The sequence below is a fragment of the Penicillium cataractarum genome (assembly GCF_028827025.1).
Source record: "Penicillium cataractarum strain IBT 29864 chromosome Unknown utg000002l, whole genome shotgun sequence".
NCBI lineage: Eukaryota > Fungi > Ascomycota > Eurotiomycetes > Eurotiales > Aspergillaceae > Penicillium > Penicillium cataractarum.
This window is the reverse complement of record NW_026622738.1, coordinates 3,182,696-3,209,393: the sequence shown is the minus strand read 5'-3', so window position 1 is coordinate 3,209,393 and position 26,698 is coordinate 3,182,696. Positions and strand designations below refer to the sequence as shown.

The 26,698-nt window shown below is 50.6% G+C and overlaps 10 protein-coding genes across 10 annotated transcripts; 4 read left to right on the top strand and 6 right to left on the bottom strand.

Annotated features, from left to right (window-relative positions):
* Positions 1–926: 926 nt before the first annotated feature.
* On the bottom strand, positions 927–2,378 carry N7496_003244 (isoaspartyl peptidase/L-asparaginase; the record flags this gene model as incomplete). The annotated part of the gene is made up of 1 exon (XM_056696175.1): positions 927–2,378. One exon carries the CDS (start codon positions 2,376–2,378, stop codon positions 927–929), a length of 1,452 nt encoding a protein of 483 aa, XP_056558387.1.
* A 677-nt stretch (positions 2,379–3,055) lies between these two features.
* N7496_003243 (protein transporter TIM17) lies at positions 3,056–3,705 on the bottom strand (the record flags this gene model as incomplete). Its single annotated transcript, XM_056696174.1, has 4 exons — positions 3,056–3,097; positions 3,170–3,324; positions 3,380–3,440; positions 3,499–3,705. The coding sequence occupies 4 exons, from the start codon at positions 3,703–3,705 to the stop codon at positions 3,056–3,058; spliced, it is 465 nt and encodes a 154-aa protein (XP_056558386.1).
* An 823-nt stretch (positions 3,706–4,528) lies between these two features.
* Positions 4,529–5,935, bottom strand: N7496_003242 (4-hydroxyphenylpyruvate dioxygenase family protein; the record flags this gene model as incomplete). The annotated part of the gene is made up of 4 exons (XM_056696173.1): positions 4,529–4,663; positions 4,733–5,090; positions 5,154–5,213; positions 5,277–5,935. 4 exons carry the CDS (start codon positions 5,933–5,935, stop codon positions 4,529–4,531), a joined length of 1,212 nt encoding a protein of 403 aa, XP_056558385.1.
* Positions 5,936–6,477: 542 nt separating this feature from the next.
* Positions 6,478–7,269, top strand: hmgX (the record flags this gene model as incomplete). Its single annotated transcript, XM_056696172.1, has 1 exon — positions 6,478–7,269. One exon carries the CDS (start codon positions 6,478–6,480, stop codon positions 7,267–7,269), a length of 792 nt encoding a protein of 263 aa, XP_056558384.1.
* A 239-nt stretch (positions 7,270–7,508) lies between these two features.
* Positions 7,509–9,026, bottom strand: hmgA (putative homogentisate 1,2-dioxygenase (HmgA); the record flags this gene model as incomplete). Its single annotated transcript, XM_056696171.1, has 4 exons — positions 7,509–7,629; positions 7,688–8,338; positions 8,393–8,902; positions 8,959–9,026. 4 exons carry the CDS (start codon positions 9,024–9,026, stop codon positions 7,509–7,511), a joined length of 1,350 nt encoding a protein of 449 aa, XP_056558383.1.
* A 382-nt stretch (positions 9,027–9,408) lies between these two features.
* fahA (fumarylacetoacetate hydrolase FahA) lies at positions 9,409–10,695 on the top strand (the record flags this gene model as incomplete). Its single annotated transcript, XM_056696170.1, has 1 exon — positions 9,409–10,695. The coding sequence occupies one exon, from the start codon at positions 9,409–9,411 to the stop codon at positions 10,693–10,695; it is 1,287 nt and encodes a 428-aa protein (XP_056558382.1).
* A 211-nt stretch (positions 10,696–10,906) lies between these two features.
* On the bottom strand, positions 10,907–11,575 carry maiA (maleylacetoacetate isomerase MaiA; the record flags this gene model as incomplete). The annotated part of the gene is made up of 1 exon (XM_056696169.1): positions 10,907–11,575. The coding sequence occupies one exon, from the start codon at positions 11,573–11,575 to the stop codon at positions 10,907–10,909; it is 669 nt and encodes a 222-aa protein (XP_056558381.1).
* A 1,833-nt stretch (positions 11,576–13,408) lies between these two features.
* On the top strand, positions 13,409–16,048 carry N7496_003237 (uncharacterized protein; the record flags this gene model as incomplete). Its single annotated transcript, XM_056696168.1, has 3 exons — positions 13,409–13,616; positions 13,675–14,311; positions 14,371–16,048. 3 exons carry the CDS (start codon positions 13,409–13,411, stop codon positions 16,046–16,048), a joined length of 2,523 nt encoding a protein of 840 aa, XP_056558380.1.
* Positions 16,049–16,298: 250 nt separating this feature from the next.
* N7496_003236 (uncharacterized protein) lies at positions 16,299–19,632 on the bottom strand (the record flags this gene model as incomplete). The annotated part of the gene is made up of 7 exons (XM_056696167.1): positions 16,299–16,363; positions 16,417–16,553; positions 16,609–16,662; positions 16,728–17,048; positions 17,100–18,792; positions 19,097–19,360; positions 19,581–19,632. 7 exons carry the CDS (start codon positions 19,630–19,632, stop codon positions 16,299–16,301), a joined length of 2,586 nt encoding a protein of 861 aa, XP_056558379.1.
* A 4,491-nt stretch (positions 19,633–24,123) lies between these two features.
* N7496_003235 (uncharacterized protein) lies at positions 24,124–24,515 on the top strand (the record flags this gene model as incomplete). The annotated part of the gene is made up of 2 exons (XM_056696166.1): positions 24,124–24,196; positions 24,298–24,515. The coding sequence occupies 2 exons, from the start codon at positions 24,124–24,126 to the stop codon at positions 24,513–24,515; spliced, it is 291 nt and encodes a 96-aa protein (XP_056558378.1).
* Positions 24,516–26,698: the final 2,183 nt, after the last annotated feature.

The following is a 26,698-nucleotide window of genomic DNA, read 5'->3' as shown; positions in this document are numbered from 1 at the left end:
TTATGCATCATGCGCCAAGCATATTAGTAGATTTGAGGTTGATGATTGGCTGGTTACGGAACGCTTAATACGCCAGTCGGCCACTAATTACCGTTTAAACCGGGTATTTCAATGGCAGCGCGGGGTGGAGTGACGCTATGGCTGTTGAGACGCGTGGCTTTGACTGGATCTCATCCGCATTACAAAGTAAAATACCAAGATATGGTAGATTCTTTCTTTGTTCGGACCTCTTGGGAGGCTGGGGATACTTATTCTTCTCGACGTCTTAGTTATCACACTCAATCCTTGTCTACAAGTATCCATCTTGGCAGAGTGACTTGTGCTGATCGACAGGGGAAAGAGGACAGTCCTAGTCACCAGATAGCTAAGTAGTATGAATCTTTAGCGAAAGAATACAAGGCAGAGTATGTATTCTAATCTTTCAAGTTCTCTTATCTCCAAAGTCTGGATTTCCAAGAGCGGGTCCTTCCTTGTTCTGTTCTTTGTAATTATGATTCCTCGCCCCAGTGGATCCAGGTACAACAAGTATTTCATGGCGATCAATGCACCAGGTACAGACGGAATACATGGGAGCCACTGGGGCGAATACTGGTATTCCGAAGCTATGCAAGACTAGGTGGGTTCCATACGAAGCAAACTGGCCTGGAATACGTCAGTCTTGGGTTAAGCATCAGGTTGCTCGATGTATTGGGTCCATAATCGGCCCCGTTCTAGAATGGTATCTGAAAGTGATTAACTATGGGAGTTCTCCATAATTAGGCAAAGTTTATCAGCGATTGTCCTCCGTAGGAAATAGCGTAAAGGAGAGGTCCAATTGTCTAGAGAGAATACTTCTCATGAGTACGGATATGTATGGACGATATGTGGCTGCTACAATCTATGATTTGAATCATCTTAAGAGTATTCTAGACATCAAAGCTCTTTTATCATGCCACACTTCGCAGTGTCCCTACTCTATAATGGGAGTCACCCAACTCGTACTCCTCTCGGAAGACCATGATCCTCTCGACATCCTTTCCATTCCGACCAGGCTCAACCCATGCACGCCACATGCCACCACAATTAAAATCAAAGACCACATTACCACGACGTAGCTTTTCCGGCCTTCCAGTCGAACGAGTAGCGTGCTCCTCGTCAAGCTCGATTCCAATGAACCCTCCCTCGCCCTCGCCTGTGACTCCCCATCGGGGGCCTGCCGATCGTTGGAGAGCGCCATTAGAGCCGGCCACCGACTTGACAGCCTCGGCAAGGGAGTAGTTTTGCAACCGAGATAGCGAGGCAACTGAATGCGCAGCAGCTAAACGGAGAAATGCATCGCCATCTCCAGTTCCCGAGATAGCAATGGCCTTTCTTGCACTTGTCGCGTCCTGCATGCCGAATGGCTTTTCAGGGACCTGAAATACCGCACTTCCACATGGGCTGGATGGGCGAGATGAATAGGCTGGGGGGTCAGGGCTTTCGGCGTTGGGCCGTGGAGCCAGGCAGCTTCGCAAGCTATCACCCAGGTTCGCACAGAACTCATGCACACTAGCCATAGTGCCAGTGGCGAGGTTGCCCGTGCATCTTGGCGTGGGGTGGAGAGCTCCGGCCTTACTGTGCAAGGCCATAGGAGACGCGGCCTCTGGCCTCGGGAAGGTCACATCCCACGCATCAGCCCAGAAGCCTGCTCCCAGAGTCGGAGTGTCCCCAATGCGACCGGGAAGCTTATTTGTCTTGCCGCCCGTACTGGTCGCGACGGCCAAATTGCCCCATTGATCCAAACAAACACAGCCAACCGTGCCCTGACTTAAAGATATAGGTTCCTCTTTGCCCTCCAGCCCCCGCCGGTGTTCGTCCCAGCGACGCTGTGTCCAGAACCATTCATCAGGCTTGAATTCCAGACCCCACTCCCTAGCAAGGGTCTCCACATGAGGACCGGCAAGCTGGGGGTGCATGCTACCACCGTCCTTCTTGGGTTTCCCATCAGGTGTATAGCCTGTCCGCAAGAGCGATTCGCGCGCAAGTTGAATGGGGTGTCGTACATTCCTGACGGTCATGACAGCGGCGGCTTTTTTCATTTCCCCCGGTCGGTTCTGGTCGGGGTCTTGGACGGTAGCAACCATGATGGAAGCCTCCATTTCAATTGTTCCCGCTGTAGTGAAAACGCTGCCGCGACCGCAATTGAATAGCTCGTCATCCTCCATCAAGGATACAGCATGAACCGCGGCATCAAGGGCCGAAGCGCCCTCTTTGAGGAGCGTGTGGGTCGAGCGAAGGTAGGATTGGAGGGAGGCGCGATGTTGGGCGTAAAGATCCGGTGGGAGCTTAGCACGTTGGATATTGCCTGCGCCTCCATGAAGTATGAGGGCAGGCTTGAAAGTCGCGGGTGCATCGGACATTTTGGAATTCGAGGATGAGTGGGAGGGTGTGGAAGAAGAGAAGTCTCGAGGGATGCGGGGAAAGATAAGGCGGACACGTCGACGAAGTTCGGCATGCAGCCCCGACTCTGCATCACCGTTGGATCATATCGCATCGCGGAAAAGACCGATCTCTGCAAATCTGATTAGAATTCAAGAAGCATCCCTGTCAAAACCAGTACTTTGTAATCTGAAGGAAACCGCCGAATTGGAAAAGTGCGACCGAAGTCCAAATATATGCAATAAAAATGCGTATTATGCCTGTTACCAATGCGTTAATGTACAAGACTCCACCACGTCCCGATCCGAACGCTTTTTGTTGCAGCAATGAGCAGAGATATTCTTTTGACTGGCCAAATAGCCACAAAAAAGGAAACCACACGCCGGTCCCGAATCCTGGGAACCAGCCAAAGGATGCCGTCCACAAAATACAATGCTCCGAAAACAAGGGCCGAGGAAAGGCGGTATAAAAAGCGTAAGCAAAAAAAGAGAAACAAAGCAGGAGCCTCTATGCCATGTCGTTTAAGAATGAAGACCCAGACCGAACACCTGAGAAGGGAGATTCAACGTGGGGATGTGTTTATGAAGACAGAGATCGAAGGTGGGTTTGTCGGCCACCGGAGGAATGAATCGATCGAGGAAGTGAAGATGGAGATGATTTAAGCGAGAGCCTTCTGCTCAGAGGGAGGGGGAGGAGGGAGCTAAACAAGACAGAGTCAGCAGATGATCATGATAGAATGATCGCAACAAAAGCGGAAGAGTAGTCAACGTACCTCGAGCTTGGTGTTGTCGGCCATCATACGCTGGAAACCGATACCAACACCCTCAATCACACCCAGGAAGACGGCGCACATGATGGCAGAGTTACGGGCGGCCTTGACACCACCACGAACGGCCAGAGAACCACCAGTGAAGAAACCAGCGATGACTAGAAATGGGTTAGAAGATGATTCTGCAAGCAATCAAGAGCGATAGACACATACTGCTGTTCCAGGGATCCTCGGTCTTGCGGATGCCCTTAATAGCGCAATCGAATGTAGAGAACTGGACAACTGTCAGAATGCAATGCCACAATAATCCATCATAATCAGGCCAAACTAACCAGACCACCCCAAACACCAAAGTTACCACCGAGCACGGGAGCGCGAGCCTTGATGGCAGTCAAAGCGCCTATCCGGCGCTCACCGTAGGGGCTGTTACGGAAGCCCTTGACACCGTGCCAGACAGCACCACCAATAGCACCCATGCAGAAAGCACCACCGAAATCGCTCAGGGCGACCCAGGGGCAGGGATCTCTGGAGTGATCCATTATGTGTGAAGTTGAAAGAAGAGGAGGAGGAAGGTCGGGTGAGCAGGGGTTTTCGAGGTCAGGAAGACGCAAGTTTCGGGGATCGACAACAAGGATAAAGTAATCGGATGAATGCTAGTGTCGAGGATTGATGTGAAAAATGTCGCGATGGACAGGGAGAGAGGAAAGGCAATAGCCCAAGGTGAGAGGCGAACCGGCGATGGAGTGATGATGTCGGGGGTGCGGGTGGAGGACTTTTTCTTCGTCTTTGCTTGTCCGGGGGAACGTGACCTCACGTGATGATAAACCCGGTCGCCACCGGGCAATCGGGAGCTTCAGGAGTCCAATTTTTAATTTTTTACTGGGATTTGGCTTCCACATCCGGGGGAGGCAAGAGAATAATCCGGGCCACCCATGATTACATCTGGGGGCGCTCGAGGGCTGTGCCACAACTGGCCAAGAAAATTTTTTTAGTCTTTATGCTTTGGCCACAGGATGCAGATTGCAAAGTTTGTCAGGGAGTATACGGTGGATCTTGCGATCGCTCGGCATTCCGACCGGACTGTGCCTCTTGGAAGTACAGTTCTCGGCAGGAATGGAAGTACATCCTGTTTTGTACACCAATCAGGGCACTCTCTACTGGAAAAGAATCTATCTTTAGATACTTGCCTAATATAACAGACAATAGTCTACATGAGGAAACTAGAAACCCGAGATAAAAACATAAAGCCAAGAAATGTATTGACGATGGAATCTCATGAGATACATGCTAAAAGGTATCAAAATATGTGCAAGAAGACCGCAACTCTCATATGCCAATTTTAGTGTCACCAAATTTGTCCAATCAGACCAAATTACCACGCAGCTCCTGCTCGCGCTCAATAGCCTCGAACAGCGACTTGAAATTTCCAGCGCCAAAGCCGGAGAAGTTGTGTCGCTGGATGATCTCAATGAAGACGGTAGGACGATCCATCAGGTGCTATCACCACGAGTCAGTACTCTGAACATATCGCTTCCTATAAAAAACCGATCTAAGGAATTCACATACCTTAGTGAACAACTGCAGGAGGTAACCACCCTCATCGAAATCGATCAAAATATCCAAGCTGCGAATAGTCTCAAAGTCCTCCTTGAGAACCAAACCAGACTGCTTCAACCGAGCCTGCATGTCGGTGTAATATGTATCGGGAACCTTGATGAACTCGACTCCACGGGCCTTCAAGTTGGTAATGTCGCGGATGATATCATCGGTCAACAGGGCAATGTGTTGCACACCAGCGCCGTTGTAGAAGTCTACATATTCCTCAATTTGGGACTGCTTCTTTCCCTTGGCGGGCTCGTTGATGGGCATCTTGACGATTTCGTTGGGCGAGGCCATGACGATACTCTTCAAAGCAGAGAATTCACTGTTGAACGTTAGATTCGATTCTCTTCGTAACATCTCAAGATGTTGCCACATGTTGACTCACGTGCAAATCTGGCTGTCGTCAACGGACCAGAAACGGTGGAATCCAAGAGCCTTCTCGTAGCTAGAAACATGTTAGCTCAACTAGCTTCTTACTTTGCTCAGCACGAAGCAAAGAGAAACTCACTATTCACAAATCTTATCCATCTCATCCCAATCCTGGTTACCAACACAGTGATCAATCCGCTTAAGGTGAACACCAGGCAAGAACTTGGCGACAGGATCCTCAACGCCCGCCTCAAGACGATACCCCGGCAAGAACGCACCACGATACTGACTCCGCTCAATCAGAGTATGCGTCGTCTGACCATAAGTCTGGATAGTAGCAACCTTGACTCTCCCACCCTCATCCTCAAGAACACGAGGCTTGGAAACAGACTTGGCGCCATTCTTGACAGCAGCATAGTAAACGGCATCGACATCATCAACCTCAAAGGCAACGTCCTTCACGGCATCGCCGTGCTGCTCAAGATGGAAGTGGATCTCGCGCAGCTGAGCCTGCTCCTCGGGACTGAAGCGGTCGACTTGGTCCAAAGAGCGGAGAGGAGAGGTCAGGATGAAGGTGATGTCGCCGTTGCGGATGACATGGGAGCAGATGCCACGGCTGCCGGTCTCAAGACCACGGTAGGCGATGCGCTTGAAGCCCATTCGGGTGATGTAGTAGCTGGCAGCTTGCTTGGCGTTGCCGACATACCAGTGGACATGGTCGTAGCCGCGGTAGCTGGCGATAGCAGCCTCGCCTACAGTCGAGGGAGGCGGGCTGGTAGAGATAGCTGAAGGAGCCATTTTCAGTCTTTGTTCTCTCTGTTGAACTAGTTGTTTTTCTTCTTTCTTGGGTGCGTGGAGGTTTAAGTGTAGTAGGGTGTGTCAGAAGAGATGATGAAGAAGTAGATGTTTGATAGTTGATGGGAAAGGGATAAGTTGGAGACGCCACCTATCCAGGTCTTAAATCAATCTCCCCCATTCTTCAGGTTACCTCTATTAACCGCAGCGGATATCTTTAAAATTCATTCATCGTCATCGGCACGGTTTGTGCTGGTAGCCTCGCGGATACCATGAGAGCTTCGGCTGGTTTCCTGCACCAGCCGGAAATATCCGCCAACAGCCGGGCCGAGTCTCAGCGGTTGCTACATCGCCGCTCGGGGTTTCGGTGGTCTTGACGTGATTTCATTGACTTCTTTTGTTTTCTCAAAAAAAGGGAAACAAAATTTCTCAAGTTTCTTCTACACACAAGCCAGAGCTCCTTCTCATATTGTCCATCTATCGATTCTACGACGTGGCCAACCCTCATACCGAAACTATACTTCATCTTCAAATTCAGAGTCATCATGACGACCATCTCACAGGCACGTCCTTCGTTGACGAACAACGACGCCGCAGTCCTCCAGGCCCTCTTCGATGCCGAATCCTCACCTTCATCCGGTGTCACAGTGGACTCCTCCCTCCCACCCTGGCCAGCAACAGTAAACATCTCCCAAGCAGACTTCAACGCCCTAAAAGCCCGGGAAACACAAATCATCCTCAAGCTCCAAACAACCGAAACACCAACGCAAGAAACAGTGCAATCAGCACTCGAAGAGCTAAACGCTCTGCTGGAAGAATATCCAACCTACCCACCCGCATACACAAACCGCGCCCAAACCCTCCGTCTCCTTGCAGACCTCCAATACAACCAGCGCCACACCGACGCTGAACCATCACGCACCGAAACCAACACAGACGAGTCCCTCTTCACCCCAGAAGCGGCAGATCTATCATCCAGAATCTTCGCCGATCTAGGCAAAGCAATCACGCTCGCCACGCCAGCGTCCCCCGCAGACCCGATTTCGTCGGTGCAGGCGCGACTATTGGCTGATGCGCACACGCATCGCGGGTATTTGCTATTGAAGGCTGCGCGGGTGAAGAAGACTCGGTCTGAGAGGGAGGTGGAGAATGTAGGACCGGAGCGGTTGCGTGGTCATAGTGCGGATCGGTTGGAGGAGATGGCGAGTCGGGATTTTTTCTTTGGGGGTCGGTATGGGAATAAAGTTGCACAGCAGTTGGCTGTGCAGACGAATCCTTATGCGAAGATGTGTGGGGCTATTGTGAAGGAGGCGATGAGGAAGGAGATGGAGGGTTGAGTTAGATGAACTTCGGTAGTTTAATGGAGTAATGCGATTGGTTACTTTCATGTCATATTATAAGCATCCTGGATAGAGTTGAAAATGAGCGAGAATTACAAGAAGATCGAACACGTTTTGTTAAATATGCAATCATTCCATTCTTTCATTGATTGAGGTATCGTCAAATCATTCCATGCCAAACTGAGCTGCTATTTACACATACACATCGCTATTTTCCACCAAACTATGCACTTTATCTAAGCCGTGTTGGGGTTCTTGAAGTGGCGCTTCAGAGGCTCCCAGCTGTGCTGGTTATACTCCTCCTGCACCTTCTCACATGTCTTGAGACCCCATTCGGAGACACCGACCATGAGCGAGCTAGAAAAGCTGTTAGGATTGGAAACACAAACAAGATAACCTCAAGATCTGCACATACCTCTCAAACATAAACGCCATGCTGCCATCGCCGATCTTGTTGGGCTTCAGCTCAGCATTGCTCGCACCCTCGAATGCATCCGAGTCCGGACCGTGTGCGCTCATCACGTTATGCAAACTAGCACCAGCAGGCTGGAAGCCACCTCCAGTCTTTGCATCATATCCACCATAAATCAGGCCCATGAACTCGGACATGGTGTTACGGTGATACCATGGAGGCCGGAAAGTATTTTCCGCAACGAGCCAGCGAGGAGGGAAGATGACAAAGTCGGCAATGGCAGTACCGACGTGATCAGAGGGGCCAGTCAGGACTGTGTAGATGGATGGATCGGGGTGATCAAACGAGACCGAGCCGATGGTGTTGAATCGGCCCAGATCGTACTTGTAGGGGTAGTAGTTACCGTGCCAGGCGACCACGTCGAAGGGGGTGTGGTTCTGGCGTGCTGAGAAAAGGGTATTGTTGAACTTGCTGAACAACTTGTATTCAGTGGGCTCTTCCTCGTCGTCAAAGGCAGCGACGGGGGCTTGGAAGTCGCGGGCATTAGCCAAGCCATTGGATCCAATGGGGCCCAGCTCGGGCAGCTGGTAGTGGCCTTGGTACAGCTCGCAAATATAGCCTCGCACGGGACCATCGGGGAGAGTTACGCGGTATCTAGCAATTTTAGTGACCCAGCTATACTTGAAGACAAGCAAAGAGGTAACTTACCGAACACCACGAGGAATAACGGCAATCTCGTTCGGGCGCAGAATAATGCGGCCCAGTTCCGTCTGGATGTCCAGAACACCATGCTGAGGAACAATCAAGAAATCACCATCCGCAGAGTAGAAGGCTTCGTTGCCCATATCCTTGCCGGCGGCGTAGAGCAAGATACCCAGACCCTGCTTCAATGTTGGGTCTCCCGAGCCCGCAACAAGGTGCAGACCATGAACCCAGTCCACCTTCTCATCCAAGTCGAAGGGGTTCCATCGCAGCTGGTTGGGGATATGGTGCAGCTTGTGTGTCTCGGTGGTCATACGAGTGTGATAGGAATCGGCGTCTTCGGCGACAAAGTTCGCGTGGGCAGCAGCGGGGAGTATACGGTACACCCATGTCTGCTTATTCTCATGACGAGGGGCAGTAAAGGCTGTACCGGACAGCTTCTCAGCATACAGACCGTAGGGGGCCTTCTGCGGAGAGTTGTGGCCGATAGGGAGTGCTCCCTCGATCGCTTCGGACCTATCCCGCAGTTAGGAAGGAGTGCTTGAATTACGCTTTACACCCGAGGGACATACTCGTGGTAGGAGTCGAAGCCGGTCTGGTAAGTGTAAGGATCCGGGTGGGAGAAATTGGTGACGGGCATGATGGGCGGATGATTTGGAGGAGGAGGAGGAGGAAAGGAGGGAATCGAAGATGGAATTGTTACAAGGGGTCTTCTCTTTGTATTCTACAAGAACCGACTCGGGTTAAGTTCCCAAGGTACACACCCAGTAGAATAATTGTGTTCTCGCACGACTGGCACGTCACCCGCGGCACTTTGCAGCTGGACATCCGCGATTATCCCCGCTCTTCTTTCCGCATTCTCCTGTTGCGCTTGGAGGCGGGGTATTCCTGGGACGGGCCAATTCCGCACTACTCGGAGCCCTTGTCCGGCAGGAGACTCGAAGCTCCAACAGTTAAGTTGACCCCAGCAAGCTGTGTTTTTTTTTTCTCTCTCTTCATCATTCATGTCAATCTGCTTCATCATGGCTTCCTGGTTCCAGATCCCCAAGAACTCTCCGTTCTCCTTGGCCAATATCCCCTTCGGCATCATCTCCGCTCAGTCTGCCTCGCGCGTACCGGCCATTGCCATCGGTGACCATGCTTTGAACTTGAACGCCTTCGCCTCTTCGGGAGGTTTCTCACAATTGCCCGCTATCCAGCAGCACTTGAGTGTCTTTGACCAGCCGACTCTCAATGCATTCGCTGCTCTGGGTCGCCCCGTGCATCGCCAAGTGCGCGAGTACTTGCAGAACGTCTTCCGCGCCGACACCCAATTCCCTCAGGTGCTGAAGGACAATGCCGATCTGCAGAAGTCGGCGCTCGTGCCGCTTTCTGAGGTCACCAACCATCTTCCCATGCAGATTGGCGATTACACTGATTTTTACGCCGGTCTGAACCACGCCTATAACATTGGAGTGCTCTTCCGCGGGCCGGATAACGCACTGCAGCCCAACTACAGGCATCTGCCAGTCGCCTACCACGGCCGTGCTTCGTCCGTTGTTCCCTCGGGCACTCCTCTGCACCGTCCTAGCGGTCAGATCCTAGTCAACCCCGCTGCCGATCCTAAGATCCCTACTTTCTCCCCTTGCAAGAAGTTGGATATCGAGCTGGAGCTGGCTTGCTTTATTAGCAAGCCCAACGACCTTGGCAAGCCCGTCTCTATCGAAGAGGCTGAGGACCACATTTTCGGCCTGGTTCTCATGAACGACTGGTCCGCCCGTGATATCCAGGCTTGGGAGTATATCCCGCTGGGACCCTTCAACGCCAAGAACTTTGGTACCACCATCACTCCCTGGGTTGTCCTGCTCGATGCCCTGGAGCCCTTCCGTGCGGCCGGTCTGGAGCCTGGAAACCGCGACTCCCTCCTGCCTTACCTGCGCGAGAAGCGCGCCGAGAACGCCTATGAGATCCCTCTCGAGGTAGAGATCACCAACAAGGGTGGTCAGCCTACCCTGATCTCTAACAGCAACGCTCGTAACCTGCTCTACTCCTTCCCTCAGATGGTTGCTCACCACACCATTACTGGCTGCAACTTGAGGACTGGTGATCTGTTGGGCTCCGGTACCATCTCCGGCAAGGATGCTAAGACCCAGGGCAGTTTCCTTGAGCAGACCAACGGCAAGAACCCCATCAAGCTTGCCGATGGCTCGGAGCGTATGTTCCTCGAGGACGGTGATACGATCATTCTGCGCGGTACTGCTGGTACCGAGGGTAACTACGTCGGATTCGGCGACTGCGTTGGTACTATCCTTCCTGCCGTCTCGCTATAAGAAGGATATACTACGAAAAAGGATGATAAGGGTGTTGACGAATTTCCACTATGATGTTTTGATGAAATTACCAATTTGGCACGGTAAATAGTTACTAGAACTCGCAATAACACGATAATCCGGCTATCAATATACCGGAAAGAAAACAAATACTATCATCTCCAGATCCACCCTAGACACAATCTAAACCTCCAACTACCTGTACAACCACCTACTTGGCCCTCAAATCCTCAGGAGTATCCGGCTGGGTCTGCCAATGCCCCTTCTTCACAGCCTCCTCCATCTCAAGATTCTTCATAATCCTCGCAACAACCGGAAACCCACTCAAATCCACCCCAACCCTCTCCGCGCCCCAAACAGCCGGCACAAGACAAACATCCGCCATACTAATCTGATCACCCACACTAAACCTGCCCGCCGAGCTTTCCACAATAGCCTCATAAGCCCGTAATCCATCCTCAATCAAATCCTTCGACCAAGCCGCGCGGTCCGTGCCCAACGGCGCAACACGCTTCAGGATCCGCAGGTTCGTGACGGGCTGGACATCGCAGGCTATTATTTGGGAGAGCGTGCGGACAATAGCGCGGGTTTGCGGGGAAGAAGGCAGGAGAAGGGGTCCGTTGTTTGGGAATGCTTCGTCGAGGTATTCTAGGGCGGCGAGGGATTGGGTGATTGTCACTGTGCTGGAGCCCTCGGTGATGAGGAGGGTTGGGACGGTGCCGGAGGGGTTGATGGAGCGGTTTGTTGGGGATGATTGTTCGTCGCGGAGGAGGTTGATGAAGATTGGGGTGAAGGGGATGTTTTTCAGGTGGAGGGCGATTCGGAGGCGTGCTGAGCAGGAGGAGCGGAAGTATGTGTAGAGGGTTACTTGGTCGGGCATTTTGGTAGAGGAGAGTGGGTGGTGTAGGGGATATGGGTTGTAGGGAAATGTCAAGATAGGATGGGATTGTCAAGTAATAGATACTACTGACATGCTCGCATGTTATTAAACTATACTAATAAATAATAGCTGTGAATACCACGGACCTCGAGTTGCGGTTCATCAAAGCCGTCGAGAGACGATCTGTTGCTGGAGGCGCGGAAATTCCGCTGTCCTGCCCGTTGCTTTCCGCCGGACTCAAGGTGGGGTTGTGAACAATATTGCATTGCACTACATTTTCTAGAAAGATCTCAAGTATAATACTCAAATCATAATAGAGGTGCATAATGACAAATCATATCTTACTGCGGCAACAAGGTGCATACAAGCCAAGAAATACAATACCATGATCTACCTCGTCATTGGATATGAAGCATATTCTCGGGACCTCGGTATAATACGTACTACATCTATCTACTAGCATACCATTGTCAAAATAAAATGACAAATACATATAAGGCCATAACGTACAGAATCGTTGTAAATAGAGGGGTCATCCACGTCGTTAAGTTAGGACAGGTATTACTTGAGTAAAGGCAACCTTCCAGCTCGTAAACAAAGGTGCCCTCTAAATGGCCTGCACACTTTAAGTTTCGGTTTTTAAGATAAAAAAGCCTTTTACTTGAAGTAATAGGAGACTAGTCGAGTCTTGCCTGCGCCTCAACTCTGTCGCTGTACTTTGTTTGTTGCATCGGCAGTCAGACCAGTCAAGGCTTGATCGAGCATTCATGTGCCCAAAGCTCATCATTACTTTGTCATTGTAAACAGCTTTCTGAAAGATCTCTGACGAGAATTTTTCAACGCAATTTAACTGGAAATAGGCCTTTAAGATAAGCCTTTCTGGGTATCCGATGGCGTCTATGACGAGCCAAGAGCGATCACGCGCTTCGAGCTTGGGGGCTTATGGGATGACCGTGAATAAGGTATATATTAAGCTTCATGGGGCGTTTCCAGTCTGAATTTGTCCACTGGTACTGCATACATATTCCTATTGAATTCCATGTATTTGATCCCATATAGCTAGGCTTGGTAGAGTAACCTCGATCTAGGGATAATACAGCTCATGATATTCTCTCTTGGTTTATTTGAATTCTCAGACAACATTCGGGATTTTAAATCTACTTTTGACTTCATCTTCTCTCGGTTGGACTTCTCAAATCACTCAAATTGATCACGCCTGGCACCCATTCTTTTAGCTCGGCCGAGTTGAGTTCCTCCGAAACGCACCCGGGACTCCATAGTTCCAGGCTATCTAAAAGCTCGATGGCCCCCTATAAGACGTTAGATAGTGCTAGCATGTCGTTTAAAATAAAATAAAGTAGTCGAATATTACTTTTGTTCTTCTAACTTGTACTGAGATCCATAAGGTTCTCGCCATGAGGGAGCCACGTAGCGGGAGATATATCCGTAGTGCAGCTAGATAGATGAGATCGAAGCAACACGGCTCCCCCAATTTCTGAAGCCAAAATTAGAGACTGCTAATTGAAAATGAAATATCATGCACCAATTAATAATAGCCCCATTCTTGCTACTACATAAGAATGGTGTTTACATGACATTGTCTCATACGGAGTATCCCGAACGCGATGGACTGGATGCTCCTCGGCCCGTCGTGTCCGCTTCTGGCCCGGTTAGCAGCGGCAATTCACCCCCTCGCCCGCTTACCCTCACATTTGTTTTTCCAAACATCCACTCCTCCATGCAAATACCCACAGCAAAATAGCCATTGCTAGTCGCGATCGCCTGATTCATCCGCGCTAGACTTATCGTCGCGCTTCAGGCAAGTGGTTGACGATGGACGGGGCCAGACCATCCCGTCCCGACCGGCCGTATCAGCGCACATACAAGGCATGCATCCCTTGTCGGCAACGCAAGGCAAAGTGCGATCTGGGAACGGGTCCGGACGGCTTACCGATCGGCCCACCATGCGCGCGATGTCGCAGAGAGATGAGAGAGTGTGTTTTCCCCGAGAAACGGGCCTGGGAGAGGTCCCGCAAACGCGGTAGGTCGATCGGTGCATCGAATCCGCTTACTCGGATTTCTAATCAGCCTGTGTCTAGGACGATCCCTCGAGGACAATGAGACCGGTATATCGCCGGGCGAGGAACAGTTTCAAGGTGCTGTTGTCTCCCCGGACAATGCTAAAAGGCAGTTTACGCAAGGCCATCAGTCTGTCCAGTACCCGCAGGACTCGACGAGTCCATTTCAACAGGGATGGGCCTTTGCGCGACCCAATCCATCCCCACACAATGATCATAGTTCTCAGATCGGCATTAGTCCCCAACCGATGGCAGATGCCAGTTTGCATGCACAAACTTCGCCGGCTCATGCATATCAAGAAAATCGGCATCGGTCTAGCTCCACGCTTGCAAGCTCGATGATGCGGACGGTCGTCGCGAGTGGTAATGATGCTTTGAATATTCTGTTTGAAGCGGCAACTGCTGGCCAAGAGGACAATGCACCAAGTGATGAGAGTCCTCCTCGTGGAGCTGGATCGAAATCGGGTGGTTCTAATGGTCATCAACGAGCGACACCAAAGAACTTTGACAGCCCAGCTGCTTTTGAGAATGTTTCACGGGTAAAACGTCCTGTCGAAATTTCCGAGGTGGCATCCGAAACTCTACAGATATGGGAGGCATGTCGCTTTGTCAAGATGGGATGGTTTACTGCGAGGGAAGCGGTTACCTTTATTGACCTGTATGTCCTCGCCCCTGAACATTTTGCCTAGATCCGGATTTCTTGCTAACAGAGAATAGGTTCTACAAAAACATGTCCTGTCTATCACCCATATTGACAGACTTCTACGCCAACCACCAGAATCACCTCACACTGATCACCCGAGAGCCCGTACTATGTTCAACGATTCTCATGATTTCTTCTCGCTATCACGTTCTTCCCGGTGCAGGTGGGGAGTCGAGAAACTTTTTCATCCATCATCGACTCTGGCAACACTGCCAGCAGCTGACAATGCGGCTCATTTTCGGGCAAGAAAAGTCTACAAAATCTAAGATTAGGAGTCTTGGAACGGTGGAAGCCCTCTTGCTCATGGCTGAATGGCATCCTCGCTCCCTACACTTTCCTCCTGAAACCGATGGCTGGGATGATGATCTGATCTCTGTAGACCCTAAACCTATCGACCCTTCTGAGTCTAAAGATACATCGGCAAACCGATGGATTGAGGACATGATCGAGCCATCGAGGCGGTCCGATCAGATGTCCTGGATGCTGCTTGGATGCGCGCTCTCTCTAGCCCACGAGTTGGGTATCTTTGAGACGGAGGAAATCGACGCCCCCGGTGATGACCAACAATGGAGAGAACAAATCAAACTTCGGCGACAGCGAGTTCAAAGACTCCTCTACGTCTACATAAACCAACTCGCTTGGCGGATTGGCTGCATGTCCCCAATCCCTCAATCACTCAACCACGCAGTCCTCGGTGGACGCAAGCCTCGCGGGCTAAGTCAGCCTGGGAGCACCTGGTTGATATTCATGGATTCTTGGATCGAACTCACCAAGCTAGCTCAATCCGTCACGGATATGTTCTTCCCTTCTGCCAAGTTTGCCCGTCAGCAACTCCACAGTGGTCGTTACGTCGGGCTCCTCGAGCACTTCCGGCCTCTACTCAATCAGTGGAAGGACAAGTATCTGCAGCCACACAACCTCGACACGGCATTCTACAACGATCTCTTCATCGAATACCATTTCGTCCGCGTCTACACCCATTCAGTCGGAATGCAAGCCGTCGTTGAGCGCGCAGTAGCAGACGCCGATCTCAACAACCTCGACGACGTCCGACCAATGACCATCGACCCAACCGACTATGAATACATCCAAGAAGTAATCGACGGCTGCTGCCAGATCCTCCAAAAAGTCACACACCTCGCAGAAGTAGGCGCACTACGATTCTCGCCCGTCCGCATCGTCCTCCGCATTACCAGCGCCTCGATTTTCTTAATGAAAGCACTCAGCCTGGGTACCCGACAAGCCACTCTCCGAGAGTCACTCGAAGTGCTCGAGCGAAGCATCAGTGCTCTCAAGTCCAATGCACTCGACGATGTCCATCTAAGCACTCGCTATGCCACCCTCCTAGATATGCATGTCTCACGCCTGCGACGAAATCTCCTCGCTTCCTCCAAGGCTATGAAAAACAATACCAACAACACTATCAACAACAGCCGATCCGCTACCCGTCGATCATCCATGGGTCCGCCGCCCTGGCCAGAAAATAACGACCGCTCCAATACGCTCAATACTCCCGTGTCTCAGGAGTTAACGTCTGATTTGGGATACATCCCTTCTTTGAATGATATGGCGGATGACTGGCTCTCATTACCATTTGATCCTTCCATGGCGCCTTTTGGAATGAGTAATAATGGTCAGTTCCCGATGTATGAAGGTGGTGGGTTAGATTTCATTTGGAATCTTCCATCATAGATGTGTCTCGTGTACATAAAAATAGCAAGATACCCGCAGCGTCAATTTACTGCCCAATTTTCCTGAGTGCAGATGTAACACAGCTTTGAAGCCCTTCTAGTTTCACGTCATTACGTTGGTGGAATTGGATTTGTCCGTGGAGACGGTTTTTCATTGCTCACGCCAACGAAAATGCCTGAATAAACGCTAGATATTAAATGCATCATGCAATGATCTATATCCCAAGCTCCTGAATGGCTCCTCCAAAGCTCTACTTCTTCTTCGAGCTAGATCCCCCAGGCACAGTCCCGCCACGCCGTTTATACTTGCGAGGATCTGATATCTGTTAGCACAGGAATAAGAAAGTCCAGAAGAATGCTGTTCCATACCTTTACGACTCATAAGAGCCCGATTCCTCGTTCCCTTGCCACCTTCCCAGAATCCACTACCAGCTTTGCCGATGAGCACGGCTCTACAGATTCCGCAGTTCTCTGGTCTGTAGATTTGCTCGCGAGAGCAGAAACCGCTGATGTACATTAGAATACTGAATTTTGTAAAAGGCGAGTTCTGGGATGGCTTACCAAATCATACGATTAGCGTGTTCATTAGGATGATCCGTTTCCGCATCATGGCATCTGAAAAGCAACAAGTTAGTATAACATCCTGACATCATCACAAGAGCAGGTGAAGGATGGCATACTTATCACAAGGGAACACCTTCGCGCAACAACTAAACCTGAACCAACGGTAACTCTTCCCGTAGTGTTGGCACCGACCGCGCCGGGGAAGTTCCTGTCCGGCAACGATACCAAGGACTTCCTTTGGCCTCTTCTTCAATGGAAGCGCGGCACGAGAGGACATAGCCGCCGTACCTACGACCAGGAACTTGACCTCGGGCATTTTGAAGACCATCTTGCGGTGGCAGTGTCGGCAAATTGCCATGGCGCTCTCACCGCGGACGGCTGATACACCCGGGGCATGGTAGGTGGTAGAGCATTCGGAGCAGGTTGGGATGAAGTTGCTAGAGACGGGTCAGTCGGCGATCAAATGTCGGAAAAATCATAGCATATACCTTGGAAGAAGATCCAAAACAGTACACCCATCCAAGTCAAGGTACCCAGCCCGGTTCGCGTGCGAATGCATCAGCTGTTTCCTAAACCCGATACTCATCGAGTTGGCGCATTTCTTGCAAGACTCGATCTTCGGCATATCCTTGGGATCCGCAAGTTGCGGTACATTCTTGATATCCATCGATTCCTTGCAGCGGTCACACTTGATAGTAATAGCGAGGTGGGCTATCTCCAACAACTCGATGCCATATAGTTCCAGGAATGGGAATGAAAGTGCAACGCCTCGGCCTGGGGTATCCAGAACCGCGGGGACAGGGGCACCGCCTTCTTCAGAGTCTTCGGCCTCCTCGTCCTCCTCGGAGTCTTCTTCGTAGCTGGATTCTTCGGTCATGTCGCTGCCACTTTGTTGCTCGGGGACGGACCACTCGGGTGGACGTGGGATAACATGCAAGTGAGGCTTATCTCCTGTAGCCTCGATGGGAACACCATCTTCAGACTGCTGCGCAGAAGTATCTTCCTCTTCTTGGACGAGTTCGTGTTGAGCTTGCTCTGCGACCTCGGGCAGAGGTGTCTTGGCAAAGTTGTGCATATTGCTTGCCAGGTAGTTGATCTGTGATACCAAGTTCATCGAAGTGTTCTTATCGAACCATTGCGCAAATCCGGCTTCCACAGATCTGGCTTCGGGGTTGTCCACACCCTGCATTTCGATGGAGCTGTGCTCCAGTGGATAGAGCGGAGGCACAATGAGCTTCACTGTTTTCACATTTTGAAGTGACCTCGGTAGACGATCCTGCTTGGTGGGCTGAATGGGGATATTGAAAGTGGTTTCTGACCGCTTCTGGAACAAGGGGAGTCTTCCAAGCCGAGCCTCAAGTTGTTTCGTCTCCATCGACCTCCGTTTCTCGGCTTGGGCCTTTTGTTCGTACGTGTAGCTTGGAGCAATAACGGGCGGCTTGCTTGCTGCAACTGATGTGGCAGAAACCGACGCCGTAGGAGGTGCGCGAGGCTGCACAGTCGCAACTGAGCTTGGCTTCTGCTGTTGCGTCGGTACTGGATTCGCAGGACTGCTACCAACATTGGCCACAAAGGTAAGCTTGGGTCCCCTTTCTAGAGTAGTCAGAAGCCGTTCGAGCTGCCTATCAAGAGTGTTCACCCAATTGAGCAAAGTTCCTCGGGCGTTAGTCCGAATCGCGTAGTCGACGATATCATCGAATCCCCTAGATACATTGGCCTGGAAGGCAGCCTCCATTTCAGGATTGGTCACAGTGAGTCTCGGCCGTCCCTTGCCAGGGTATGTATTCGGCACATGAAGAATACATTGCAAGGCGTCCAATTCAAAAGGAAAATCGGGGTCCGAGGGAGCCAGCCCAAACGATAGAGTCGACCCGTTATCATCACTCTCCTCTTGTGGACGGAACCGTCGCCTCAATTGATTGAGCTGGAATTCTCTCGGGTCATTCTTCTCTACCTTTGAGACCGGTCGTGGAGTCTGGGCCACTTGAGGCGTTGTCACGGCTTGCTTTGACACAGCTTCAGTAATCTTCAAGTCCTGGATCGCACTAGCCATGCCGGCATCTGACGTCCGGGCATCATTAGTCGATGATTGAGGTCCAGATGACTGGTTGGGTGTGGCTTTTCTCTGCTCAATCCCAGCGGCATCGTGGATGTATGGACATTCCGCGCCAGCACGGCAACCTGGAGCGACACGTTAGTATCTTGCAAGATCATGCCATATAGTATATAACAAAAGCCGAGGTCAGAAGTCAAAACACAAAAGCACACGCCCTGTAATGCAGGCTCGTTCTGTCTAATCACAGGCTATCGTCCAGCCTCATAGCTTAACACGCGATAGCCATCCACAAGGGGCACATGCTTTGCCTGAAGAGGATCCGTACCCGAGAGACGCGTACATATGATCTTCGCACATCAATATACCAGAGCAAGAAACAAAGTACATTGGTCCAACATGAAACAGCATAAACTCTCCACGGATACATACCCTTCTTGGAAGCAAAATAGCGACATTTAGCCCGTTTCTTCGGGGCTGATTGGCACGGCGCACTCGCCTCCTGCGAGGATACAGCGCCACGCGCTCGCGCCGGCCCTGCCAACTCATCACCAGCGGTAGGCGGCTGGTTTTCTGTGCCTGTGCCAGGTTCTCGTGGTGAGCGTGTGATCAAAAAGGTTGCGGGCCGTTGGGTCCGCCCCGAGGCATGGGATGATGGGAGAAGGCTCGCAGGGCAATATGGGGATAGTGAGAGGCCTGAGTGGACGTGAGACCGTGGGGACTCAGCCACCTGCAGGGTTGATGTCCGGCCTGAGGTGGATGTATACGGAGATACATGCCTCCTGCCCTTTTGCGAATGGGCTAGGCCAAAGCCTGCCAAACACAAATAGCACGGGATGGGACGGGGAAGTTTGGGGCGCTGCCATGACCTGCACCATGTGTGGCCGGGGTGGATGGAGATAGGGCTGTCACTTACGTTGAACTTGGGGCTCTGGACCCGCCAGGCTGTCATTTGACCCGTTCTCCATGGTTGTAGGAACGGATCGGGGTACGGGGGTTGACCTGCGACTTTGTCGAAGTGACGTCTGAGTTGCCAACGCAGAGATCGGGTGACCTGGGGATCGACAGGACCAGATCTGCGGTGCGCAGTTCTGGGTAAGCTGCGATGCACAAGGATATTGCGCAGGAAATAAGTAGGGAAGGTGAGTAGGGGAGATTAGTGACTTTCTTGAATCGAAAACAAGTAACCTTTTGTATATCCGCTGATGCCGTTGTAGTTATAGTTCTCAAGCAGCAAATAAAAGAGGTGGTCGGTGCCAAGCCTTTTCCCAGAATTTGTGCAGTCGCCAGTGATCTCACCGCGGGGTTGTAAAAGTGGGCCATGATTCAATCTGACTCACCTTCGATAGGCCCACGGTCGTATTCTCGACCTTCAACCACAGTCCACATGGAGGCTCAGAATGAGTCTTTAGTTTGTGACTCACTACCAGATCGAATTAGATCGAATAAGGCGAACTTACGTGAAGAAAGTCATACTGAATGGTACCTCGGATTAATGTACATTATTTTATGCCGAGATACATCTATGTATGGGAGGTACTATCTACTTCCTGGACTCCCTCGACTAAAGATACATAAGCATACGGAAGCTTTATTCGCCCATCTTAGCTTGTCTATACATAATTATCAACAACTAGATTCTATCACTACTTATTCAGCATATTTAACACAATGCCCTCCACAAGATCTTCCTCCCTGATAGTTACACAAAGACCGACCCTTTCTGACATCGACCAGATCACCAAAAAGCTTCATAAGACCATAACAACCATCGATTAGCGAAACACGTCTCTTCGCCTGTCCTTCCGGCCCATTCAAAGGATTCGCAGAGTTGATGAGGAGTTCAATCTCCATCCCGCCACTCTAGTCGATATCATGTTCTAGCATGGACATGCATATACAGTATGACTTAACCCCTCTATGCAACACAGAGTGGCGAATTTGGTCCAAATGAAAGGTTCACACGGAGGCAATCGCCGCCACTTAATTGGGTCTACTTATGAAGATAGTGATAATGCGCGCAGGTATACGATGTTCATGCAGGGGCAGCGTTGCCAAGTATCCGGTATACTGCTCTTGGAACTCCGAGGGAAAGCACATCATTCAAGCCAAAAGTACGGCATTGTCCTGAAGTTGACTTAATCAATGGAAAGAAACAATGAATCGACTGTACTCCGTATATACTTTCGACAAACTCCCACCAACATCACAATTTCAGAAAGTTGGGATAGTCAAGAGAGAAGATTGGTCGCGGCTTGGTAATCCAAAACATTGCCCATCGCATAAAGAAACAGACATCGCGCTTAAAGTTTATCATACCACACCAAGGTCTCCCCCAACAAGGGTCAGGTTAACATGAAAGGAGCGGGTATTCGGGCGATGCAATGAGAGCAAATCGAATCGGTCACGCAGCCTCTCCGACCCCGGTCGATACCCTGTCGGTGGCTTTGATAGACTCTACTAGCTGCAGCGGTCGGAATCCCAGGACTGGGGGAAGCTCGGCCATGCTCGCGGCCATGTCGGAAACGGTTGCAAGGGAGGGGGCGTAGAGAGGGGGAGGCGATACTTTTCCCACTGCATTGTTAATGATTCTGTACAACCCTTCCTCGTGCCCTTTCATTAATTATCGGGCGCATAAGGCGTCAACTTGATAATGATATTTGCTATCCATACTCGTTGCTTCTTTTCCGTAGCTCATTAATACACAGAAATTATGGCACCGTAATAAACAATCACAACAGACCCTCCGGAAGCGGGTGTGTAAGCGTGTATGATTGACTCCACCCTGTAATACCAGAATGCCGCTAGCGGTATGTAACGCAGCCCAATCGGGATGGTTAGGTAATTGCGTATTTCCATGCTAATCCCAGTTAAGGTTAGCGTGCATCTGCAGTCAAAAAACCATCCAACCGGATCGTCCTTCCAGAACCCTTCCACCCCTTCCAGAAGCCCGCCGCAAAGACCATGGGATTGTCAGTCGGCCGACCACGGAGAGCATTGCCCAGGGCAAAACTCAACACTTTCGGCACTTTTTCTCGGCATATTGTATTTGCTCGAGTTGAATGCAGGAATAGCCTCCCCTTCTCATGGGGATCGTGGAGTTGTCTAATGTAAGAATCTCTTTCCCCCGCACGCCGTGTGGTGGGCTCAAGTTGGCGGTGATTCGCCGGAGGACAGCGCTCCCCGATGCGGATGCACGTGAGGGCCCACGAGGAGAAAATGGCATGGCCAATCAGTAGCTGTGTAAATCTCGTCGCGGAGTCGCGCACAACGCATGGATTTGGGGGCACACAATACACTCATCCGTCGCGCTCTGTCCACTCTGGTTCACCCCCACGACTCTTCTGGGCATTTCATTAACCTTGGGCAGCCAATCCTGGTGCCCAATTTCTCGGTATCCCACCGAGCCGATATTCTCGGCATCGGGACAGGGCTTGATGTTCTCTGTGCTGAGAATGGCAGCCTAGGATACAGTAGTCAGAACCTCGACGGACGACATGAATAAACGTGCAGATTCCAGCATTTGAAGAATCGTAACTCAAAATAGAAACAACCACGACATGCTATAGAACACGTAGAGAGGTCGAGATCTCCGTATCAGAGATTTCAATACTGTTCTATAAACCGGTTTGAGCTCTGATCAGTTCTAGAGCTGGATCGACCAGACAGGAAACCCGCATTGATCGCTGCTTGGTCGATCAGTTGACCGAGGATTGATCCAGAACGCAGAGCTTGACTGATGGCAAGTTTCACGGCATACCCATAACAGCCAGACCTTCTAGTAACTAAACAAGGAGTAAAGTACACCGAGTCCTCCGAAGAACAGCATCGAGGAGGCAAATCAAAATGGCGATGAAGATCTAGTTCCACGCAAGAGTGGCGCATTCACCATTCACGTACGTGGCTCAAAGTCTCGCTCTAGGCTTGACTCAATATCTGAGGCAAGATCAGCATCGGCTTGCCGAAACGCATACCTACGAATTATCAAACCTCCTCCAGACCAATCACCAAGAAGCCCAATGTCAGAGCGTCAAGACACAAAATGAAGCATGCCCACTTTCCGAAGCACTGTCATTTGCTCCAAACGCCTCGCCGTTTGAATCCTCCCATTCGTGGGGGTTAGCAACACCTAGAGGAGTGGGCTTCGGAACCACTTAATCCATCTTGACAGCCCCCAAGTCAACCCGAAGGGGTAACTACGGCGGACATCCGGAGAACGGAGGGAAAGTGAGCCCCAAAAACATGTGACTGTAAAACATTTCTGTACCGGTGAGACGAGCCTGGGACGCTGGCCCAGTCATCATAGGCTTGGAGTGTTGCGGTTGACTCCACTGTATATCCACATGGTGGGAGTCCAGCAGAGCTGAGATCGCAGCTTGTAATATATAACATACCTGGTCTGCGGATCCCTTTGAATAACGTGACTGAACTGGGCTTAGTTAGTTCCCAAGCAATCTGGAGGTGGCTGGACGCTGGTCTTGATATGAAGTAATCGTTTATTCCATAGAAGTCCAGTGGAGGGCGGTGCAAGTAAGGTACCAGCACCGCCGCGACCTTCATCTATCATCGATCGACGTATGTAAAGGTTAAGCTTGCAGAATACCCCCTGCGTACCAAACCACCGGAGTATCAAAATGTCCCGTTAAAGGAACTATCACATTTTGCGGCGCAGGTACCAACCACTCATCCTCCATCCACAGGTTTTTTTTTTTTTGCAAGTCACGCCCCACGAAATTCGGGGGCAGCCGGAGACCGCAATTTGCACATCCAGTCAGCTCGCGTGGACTGGAGAACTGGAGGCTCGAGGAGGAGGAGAAATGAAGTGCAGCATCGGGCGTTTTAGGAACGGAAGTGTGGGGAATGAAGCATTAAAAATCTGTGAATCGTACTTTTCTTTGGGCGTTGGATGCTTTGGTGTCCACTTTTTTAAGACCGGACTGTTTCTTGTGCGTTTGAGGCACTTTCATTACTTACATAGTGAATGTGGACGTGAAGAAAAGAAAAAATCGTCTAACTCATGAGCAATTGGTTCCCAGAAAGGTAAGCTCCGGGGGCTATGGCTACGTCATTGGGAAGGGTTTGGCGCCGGGGAGGATGTTGGGGATTTGGGGTATAACCGTCGAGCAGTTGATTATTGAGGTCGAACTTGTACGAATCCGGTGGAATTCCCGGAGAAGTACAAATTGATACTGCAATACTATAGGATACGGCAAAACGATAGTTTGCGGACTGAAGTAACCGAAGAAATCGGGAGTCATGTGTTCGGTCATGTGTTGATCCACCTGGCCGAGGCAGATACGGCATCGAAAGAACGAAGAGTAAAGAATTAGCCGTGGTTCTCGTTTACACTGCAAAAACAGTCGAGTAACTTAACCAGACAAGCTTGCCAAAACCAAATGTCACAAAACGCTGTACCTGACAGCCGATTTCCAAGAAGGACCCGAAAAATGATCGCCAAAATGATGAAGCTACTACATCATACTGATCACGATGAGGCTACTCGGAATCACACTTCCAATTCCCCTGACCCTGGTACTATCATATGCTCGTCCATAGCTAATGAATAACCTACCCTAACTTGGTAACTTTGCACACCTACTCTACCTTAACTTCTTAAGTCCTCTTGAGTCTAGACCTCCCCGCCAATCGATCGGCATTCCCGATCGTCAGTGCCGTGGCCAAGGGTGTCAACGACACGGGCTGCAGAGTACAGAGCTTACAAGCTGTCTCCTCTATCCAGGTCATGCACTACGCAGGATCTGAGCGCTTATCTCGTCGAGTCGTAGCGGAGCCACCACCACCACCACTTTGTCCGCAGACCAGCAGTGGTGCAGGAGCTAATGTAATGTAAAGTAGATGTCATGGATCCGCATGTGAAGCGAACAGTGCTCACCAGGTTTAAGGGGGACTGGGAACAGGATATTAGATTCTAGGACTCTAGAATCTGGATTTCAATATCGAACGGGACTTTTAATCAAAATAAGCGCACGGTCTTTGTGAGCTCTAGCATGTACAGTACGTCTAAGCGTATACTTATCAAAACCTCCCAGCTATCTATACTTTGAACTTACTCCTCGGTGCCTCCGGAGAATATCGTCGCCCCCTAGCCACTCGGTACTTTTGTCCCCTTCTATCCCCCTTCCACCTCCCACCTGACCCCTTCCTCGCCCCCTTGGTGCCTAGCCTTAGTCGAATACTTACTTATCTCTCTCTAGCTCCTCCCGGCTTTAATTAAGAAACTCATATAACTAGGACCGAAGCTAATTCACTAGGCAGATCTGAGATACCCAGTGCCTCGGCGTCCTATGAAACGGCCCATGCCCGCCTAGGCAGGTAGCATGATACAGAAACAAATGCTTGGAAACTAAATCGCACAATCATACCTAGCCATCTCACTGTAAACATGGATGCTCCACTACCTCTACTACCATACAGTGAACACTGTACTCCGTATACTCCTCCGAATAAAGTACATCTAGCCCTATCTATGTACATACCTATGTACACAAACACAAAGCCGCCACCCCTCTCATCTCTACGTCTGGGCCTCCCCCCCTCCCGGGACCTCCCTAGATACTTCTCCCCTTACCCTCCCAAGTCCAAGTAGACAGTAGTAACCTAAGGCATGCATCTAATCATCTACAGAACAACGTAGACCTACCAAACCCATCAAACTCCCCAAGTCACACCTTCCTACGTGTCAGCGCCACCAAACCAATAACTCAACACCAAATCCCACCTGATACCTCTCCCTCGCCATATACTAATCAAAATAGGTAGAGCAGGGATAACCCCCCAGGCCTCCAGCCACAGCGCAACACTCAATGTTCTGCAGCACTCCAGAGCGCTCCAGCGCCCGGGGCCCGGGGCCCAATTCCCCCCTCTCCCACCTGTCCACAACAACGTTCCAGACCGCCAATTCACAACCCCAATGCATGGTGCAAGCCATGATCTGAGAGTCTGCATGTTGTGGCTTCTTACTTTCACGCACGCTCGAAGCTATAGGTTGTTTCTTGATGTTACAACCCTACGGGACTATAAGAGGCAGGAGTTCGATACGAGGGATATATGCATGAGAAAGCAAGGTTGGAAGGTCTTGCGTTTCCATTGCCAGGTTTTTTTGTTCTCCGTTTGCGCTTGGATATTTCCTGTTCATTGGGTATGTAGCGTACATAGATCAGGGTAGAGTTAGGTCTCGGGTCTCGAAGGTTGCCCAGGCAGAGTGTGCAGGCAATGCAAGTATCGAGGGGGAAGCTAGAAGACAAGCGCATGGTATCTGGTATCACGGAAAAGCAAAAACAGCGAGAAAGGAGATGATGAGAAATGAGGATGGACTTTCGTCCTGGTCATGACCATAGGAGATTGTGCCACATTTTCTACAAGCCGTCTCTACTCGAGAGGCTGCAGAATGAGATACGAGATGACGCTGATGAAGAAGGACCCGGTTTTTTTTAATAGAACATTTTGGTGCAAAAGCTTTCCAGCCATAAAAAGCAGGTGTAGAGGACTGCGTATGATGCTCAAGCGAAACACTGTCTTGCGGAAGAATGTAGGAAAACAGATTCCATTGTCTCAACCGTTTCGAGCGCCCGAAAGTGAATCGTGGAAAGGTAGAGGTGGGATGGGAATCATGGTAATGTAAGAATGGGACGTGGATATTTGAGCTGTACATGAATTAAGTTCGTAAGGGACAATAACCTCCTCCTGTTCGGACAGGATGGTAGAGTTGGATTTGGAAAAGGTGGTTGCCAGAAAGAAGAATCCAGCGAGGGATAACGCCTAGTTGAATGCTGTAACAGGAGTACACCCCGAACCCTCCAGAACCGACCTCCCTCGCCCCCATAACAGTTCACATGTGAAGAATAGAAGGGGAAAAAAAGCAAAATCCATAGTGTGCGCCTAGATGCAATGCATGATCATGATCGTACGTGTCAAAAAGAAGAGTCGCTTGATCGCGAGACGAGATATCAAGAGTGAGAAGAGTGTTGTGGACAGGGGAGAGAGTCCGAGTGGGACTCTAGGCTCATGTTTGGA